Genomic DNA, 6,739 nt, shown 5'->3' with positions numbered 1-6,739 from the left:
TCGTGCAACAGGCAAAGGCTGTCTAAATCTGGACCTGCATAATTTAATTGCAAATAAAGCATGACATAATGTAGGACTTCATTAGTCACCAACGCCCCAGGTGTATCTGGTCTCACTACAGCAGAGCCAATGAGAAAAAAAAAAAAAAAGTTTTAAGAGAAGACCACAGCGACACCAAGTGGCAGCATATGGTCCAGGTGTTTTTTTTTTTTTTAAACATCTCTTTATAAACGTGTATGATGTGTTAGTTACCGAAATCTCAGTCAACAGCTGAAAACAGATAAGTGGATAATTGAGTAACACTTCATTTGCACCAATGAAAGATAACCTGGTAAACCGTACTGATGGCATATCAAATGCTCAGATGACAGATATGGTTGCATTCTTGTAGAACTTAAGGATAAAACACAATACACTTCGACAAGGAATTGCATTAGTTCCATTACTGAGTTGAGCACAAGGTGGTTTCAATAAATACTTTAAATACTTTATTTAAATATAGGCCTACTATGTGATCATTTGGGATAGTCAGTCTATTTAAAATAATAGGCAGGTGTTGTTTTTTTTTTTTTTTTTTTTTTTTTATTTATTAGTTGAATAAACCACTACAGAGTAAGACCATTTTGCTACATACTTTCCAGGAAGTTAAAAAGTTAACTTCTAGCCCTGCATAACTTACCCCCTGACCTATTAGCACTACATGATCACCGGTGCCCCTTTGTCTTGTGAAAATGGTTTTATTGTATTTATTTTACAATAAACACCATAGATCTCAGGACTGAAGGGCTTCTTCCAAGTACCTTATCACTTCCTGTGCTCCAGGGTCATCTTAGTTCAGCGGTTAGCTGCCACCAGACTGTGTTACCTACAGCACAGGACGTTATTAGATACCAGGAAGACGTAAGTGCTTAAACTGAATATTTGTGTTGCCGTCACATTGTAGTGCAATGGCAGGAAACCAATTTGAACATTTATTGTGCAACAAATTTACCCTAATCCTCTAAAAACAGCAGTACTACTGAGCCATTAATACAGACAGATCCAATGAGCTAAAAAAGGGTTACACGCACACCACAGCGACACCTAGTGGAGGCATATGTTCCTGCATTTATTTTTTGTAGTTGTATCAGCTACAGCAGGGGTGGGCAATTCCAGTCCTGGAGGGCCGGTGTCCCTCCTGGTTTTTGTTCAAACTGTGCCCTAAATTACTTAATTGCACAAATTAAGTGCTTATTAGAATCTTAATTGGTCAGTTGGAATGAACACCAGGAGGGACACCGGCCCTCCAGGACCGGAATTGCTCATCCCTGAGCTACAGTATTAGGATACATGGACACAAAGACACTGGTAGATTAGTTGACATAAATTTATTGGTATTCATTTGATCCACTGTACAAAGCAAATGTTGTCTTGTGTTTCTCGACGCAACTTGGGGGGAGGAAGAAAAAACAGATTGCTGGACTGCAACGTCCACTTACACACCAATACGAAGAACTCCCTGTAATTACAATGAAAAACGTTCTCAGTGAATATTTCAGCTATGTAAACACAGTGCATAGAAATGGCATACAACATATGTAAATTAGTGCATTCAGAATAAATAACCTTTAATCTGAAATAGAATAAACATTTAAGCTATTTAACAGATTTACATCTTTATTTAAAACATGAGTTTCCCTTTTCTGGCAGAGCTCTGTATTACATGCACAAGACTCCTATTGCAAAGCAGTTTCACCCATTGCAGGTTTTACTAAGAGCTTGATTAGCCTCAGTGTATCGCTAACAAGCTCAGGGTGTGTCCTATTACACATAGTCCAACCAGGAATGGATCAAACCCCAATGCAATGGGAGTCTGATCTCCATCCCTGTTGCACTGAAATACGTACCATGAATGGGTCTCTATTCAAGTGCCTTCACAATTGCCTCGTTGGCCTCTACGCTGATCTGAGCCTCAGCTCTGGCAGCCTCGTCTGCAGCTCCCATCAGCTCGGACTGTGCTTTCTCCAGATTAGCCCGGGCAGCCTGGCGATCAGAGACAAGTCCATTAAACACCGAGCGTCCAACAGATGTTATACAAGGAGTCCATTACCAAGCTGACGTGCACAAGGAAGAGCCTTCTGTAATTTCAGGCTGTTCAGAATCCAATACGGAATGTGCAGAGTTTAGATGATGCCCAGCTCAATAGGTTTCAGAGGAACCTGTGTGTGCACGTGAATCCAATTAAACACTGAATAGCAGTTCAATTAAAAGGTCAAGTGAAGAAAAAATTAAATAAAACTTCAGGCACTGTCACCATGAACTGACCTTTAATTCCTTATTACTGTGTGTTTCTGCAGGGATGGAAATAAGACTCCCATTACCTAGCATAATACGAGTTTAATGAGACATACATGCGGCTAATGAAGCTCACAGTAAAACCTGGAATGGCTGAAACTGCTATGCAACAGGAGTCTTATTTCCATCCCTACATACACAGAAGTAGGTGAGATTAGCCTGCGTCTCTCTAGAAGAGCCAGTGACATCTCGGATCAGCAGGTTCTGGATTTCCTTCTGTTTTGCTGCCGATACTCTGCTGGAGCTTACAAATATTTATTAAGATACTTTGGGTGATCTAGCTTACAACTAGCAGGCAACCAGAACAGACCAGCAACTCCTCAACATACCAAAAAAAAAAAAGTAATTGCATTAAGAATCACTCCGAATGACGGCAAGCATCCTATTGCGGGTACTCACAGCTACATCCAGATTTTCAAGCGGCACTGCTTCTTCAGCCAGCAGCTGCACAGAGGAGTCTGCGTTCACCGTGACAGAACCGCTGCTCACTGTAAACAAGCACACACCATGCAGAACTGTTAGCAGGGTGGTGCCGGCAGCTTCTGGATTTTATTAAAAGAGTACAATAATACTTCAGAGGAAAACATCGCGACTCACTCACACTGTTAAAAGATGTTGCTTTTCAAAGTCCCCTACTGATAATTTCCTCAGTCGGGGATGGAAATAAGACTCCCATTGAATAGTGGTTTCTGTCTGATACACAGCCTGAGCTGGTTACCGACACACACTGGGGGCAAAGCAAGCTCATAGTAAAACCTGGAATGGGTGAAACTGCTGTGCAATAGGAGTCTTATTTCCATCCCTGGCAGTATGTATATTCTTATCAGTGACGCACACCTAGTGCGTGGAATGGCTGTAGTATTTCGGCACTGATTGATGCAGTAATGTCTTTTTTTTTTTTACCAAAGTACTTGCTTGAAGCTCCTTCCTCGCTGTACACAGTGACCACCCCGGGTCTCAGAACCTGCAGCGTGGGTACGTGGGCAGGGAGGATACCGAACGCGCCCGTCAGGGTGGGAACGTCGATCTGTTTCACGTCAGCATCTTTATAATACACCTGCAAGGCAAAACAGCATCAGACTCCCCATTGCATAGCAGTTTGACCCATTCCTGGATTTACTAGGAGTTTAATCAGACACAGCTGAGCCTGGGCTATGCTGTGAAAAGAAGGGATTACAATCACATCGCGATGATACATTATTGATCAATCAGCAACTCTTTCATGGTTTAAGTGCCCCAGATTGTTACAAGTATAGGAATGCTTTAAGTACTTTGGGGATGAAACAGATCATTTAAAATAAAGTTTCTGATGCTAGTTTGTGTGTTCTCATTTATACAGCGTCTCTGGGGCAGTAGCAATGTTGCGCATCTCAAGGTTGAAGGTCCAGCACACACTGAACTGTCAAACACACTCACACACAGTACCGGCAGACTGCAAAGGCCCTATGCGATCAACTGAATACAAAAATACAGTACTAAATTAGAGAGAGATTCTCATAATAGATCTATGTATATATTTATGCAAGACGAACTCAATTTATCAAACAAAAACGAGTAAGCGATTTCACGTTCATAACCGTGGATGTTTTCATTATTATTATTATTATTATTATTATTATTATGCATTTCTTACGAACATGCGTACCTGAACTCGTATTCTCGCAAATCACTTCTATAAATTGATATAATCTGATTTTTCCCACTTGTCCGCACAATATTACACCAAGCGGCCTGCTTCTCTAGCCAAATCCCCGGTCTTGGGTTACCTGAGTCGGCGACGCAAAAGTGAAGGACATCTGGGCCACAGAGGCGGATGGCGCGTCGGCGTAGCACCGTGCTTGGCGGAATGCAGGAATGGAGCGGCGGAGTAAGAACCGGGCAGCCAACATGGTTCGGGTATTCGGTGTATTTAAAGAGGGCAAACCAAAAGAGAGACCGAGACCGAGCTTCAGTCACTGAAACCGCAAAGACTAACAGAGGCTCGTATCAATGTGCCTCAGAAACTCGTACAAGGACACAGACAGCTACCCACAAACCCTCTGTGGCCGACCCGAGGCGTCATGGGAAATGTAGTTCTTTAAGGCAACAATGAACTACTAATCCCAGCACGCAAACAGTAAGCAGGCGTAACGTCTTATGGGAGCTGTAGTTTTGACGGCTCTCGCTTTTTGTGTCTTACTACAGCGTATTCTGATTGCATTGAAGCTGTTTATAAACCGCCACCAGGTGGCGCGGTTCGACTATCACACGCCAGTTCACACACCAATTGAATCAATTTACAGTACGTTGTACGTATCCTACATGACGAAACACAAAACTGAGCAGTTTAGAACTACATCCTTTTAAAATACAAGCACAATTCTCTCTAAAAAGCACCTATAAACAGAACCTTGTACCAGATATAAGATGAGAGCGTGCATTATTATTATTATTATTATTATTATTATTATTATTATTATTATTATTATTATTATTATTATATCAAGTCCTGCCATTCACTTCCGCTGGGATTGTAAACCCATTTAACCTAAAGCGTTTATCAACAAAGACTATACAAGCCTCAAGTGAATCTCGTATTATAGTATTATATCCCCGTCCCCTGTAATAAATGTGTTGCTTAATTAGATTCCCACCTGTCTGAGATGAACTCCAATCCTCATGCAAATTAAAAAGCCTGTTTATACACTGTGGCTAATCAAGCACATATTAAAACATGGAATGGGTGAAACTGCTATGCAATAGGAGTCATATTTCCATCCCTGTGTGATCATTGTTATAAGACTCTCTAATATTGATCACAGCCTGATCAATTTAAACACATCAGTTACGCAGCTAGGCAGTGTAAATGTGCAATAACGTAATACACACTAATGAAGAGGTGAATATATTTGGGGAGTTATCACAATAACTCCTACCCCTTTCATAACCCTTTCTGCTGTGCATTCTGCACACGGCGATTCCCCGCTCTCATCCCCCCCCCCCCCGCAATATCGGTAAAGGTATGTGAAGGTGTTGGAATGTTGGAGTGGAATTGCTGCGTAGGTGCAGTGACGTCAGAGCGCTGACGATGGAGCCTATTTTTGACAGCTGTTCGCCGCATCCCGGTGCCCACTTTACCGCCTTCCTCGGCTTTTTATCACAAAGACAACAAGCGTGTCATATAGAAAGTCAAAACCCCATTTACTAAAGTGTGTGAGGAACCGTAGGTGGAAGTGACAGGCTCGCTTCGTCAGCAGATGGAGCGGCGATTGATTTGTTTGCATGTTTTTGTTATAATATAAATCTGTAGTCGCAGGAGTTTGTGTGTGTGTTTCCATTCCACCTTTATAAATAATGTATAAAGACACGCACGCATATTTAAATACAGTCCATACGATCTCAAACCCCGGCAGCACAATATTTATGTTCACAATGTAGATTTTATTTGTTCTTCAGTTGCAGACACGGGTAGCAAACAATGCAAGCTGGGTTACTAAGATAAAACATCTAAAGTTCGGTTACATGCATTAGCCTGCAGGGCGTGTTTTATATAGGCTGGCACTCAGGGCGTGTCCAACGTGTCGGTTATAGCTTAAGATAGCCCGAATGGTGCGGCGTTGGCCTACTGTCTGTGTGGGGGTGTTTTTTTAGGCTATACAGTGCAGTGACTAACATACATTTAAATACCTTTACCTGATATAGGTTACCCTTTTTTACCACACCCTTCTGATGTCGAATAATTGTATAAAATTGCTGCATTTGAAAAATACACGCCCTCAGGGTAAAACACGCACAATATTTGTCGTTGTACTCGAATGGTTAGTCTAGGCGCTGCCCGGTACTGCCGACCTGCAGGCTGTTTGCAATACAACGCCTGCTCGGCGGATAACGCGTCACCGCAAATAATTACCCAACAACACGGCAAACTCACACGCAAGCTTCACACAATGTATGGAAAACATATGCTAATGGTGCTCATTTGCATGTTAATAATGGCCATTCTTTTGCAGTACCACATGTATACTATTATTATTATTATTATTTATTTCATAGCAGACGCCCTTATCCAGGGCGACTTACAATTGTTACAAGATATCACATTATTTTTACATACAATTACCCATTTATACAGTTGGGTTTTTACTGGAACAATCTAGGTAAAGTACCTTGCTCAAGGGTACAGCAGCAGTGTCCCCTACTGGGGATTGAACCCACAACCCTCCGGTCAAGAGTCCAGAGCCCCAACCACTACTCCACACTGCAGTCCACAATATACTCCACTAGGCTACTTTATGTGTACATACCATTTGACACCTGCATAATTTCTTCATTTTGTTTGTGTGATAGAGATTTTTCCAAATAGAAACTTATATCAAAGTGACCTATTTTGTACACAAGCCTACATCTTAGCTATGTACGAGTCAGT

At 41.8% G+C, this 6,739-nt stretch overlaps 1 protein-coding gene across 1 annotated transcript; it reads right to left on the bottom strand.

The window, feature by feature from the left end:
- Positions 1 to 1,352: 1,352 nt before the first annotated feature.
- LOC117428849 (ATP synthase subunit delta, mitochondrial) lies at positions 1,353 to 4,374 on the bottom strand. Its single transcript, XM_034047817.3, has 5 exons — positions 4,101 to 4,374; positions 3,238 to 3,391; positions 2,734 to 2,822; positions 1,887 to 2,022; positions 1,353 to 1,498 (listed from the first exon to the last, which is right to left on the bottom strand). Exons 1-4 carry the CDS (start codon positions 4,221 to 4,223, stop codon positions 1,900 to 1,902), a joined length of 489 nt encoding a protein of 162 aa, XP_033903708.1. The 5' UTR covers positions 4,224 to 4,374; the 3' UTR covers positions 1,353 to 1,498; positions 1,887 to 1,899.
- Positions 4,375 to 6,739: the final 2,365 nt, after the last annotated feature.

This window comes from Acipenser ruthenus, chromosome 47 (genome assembly GCF_902713425.1).
Source record: "Acipenser ruthenus chromosome 47, fAciRut3.2 maternal haplotype, whole genome shotgun sequence".
In the NCBI taxonomy this organism is placed as follows: Eukaryota; Metazoa; Chordata; class Actinopteri; order Acipenseriformes; family Acipenseridae; genus Acipenser; species Acipenser ruthenus.
Note: the sequence above shows the minus strand (reverse complement) of the source record. Positions and strands in the feature narration are given on the sequence as shown.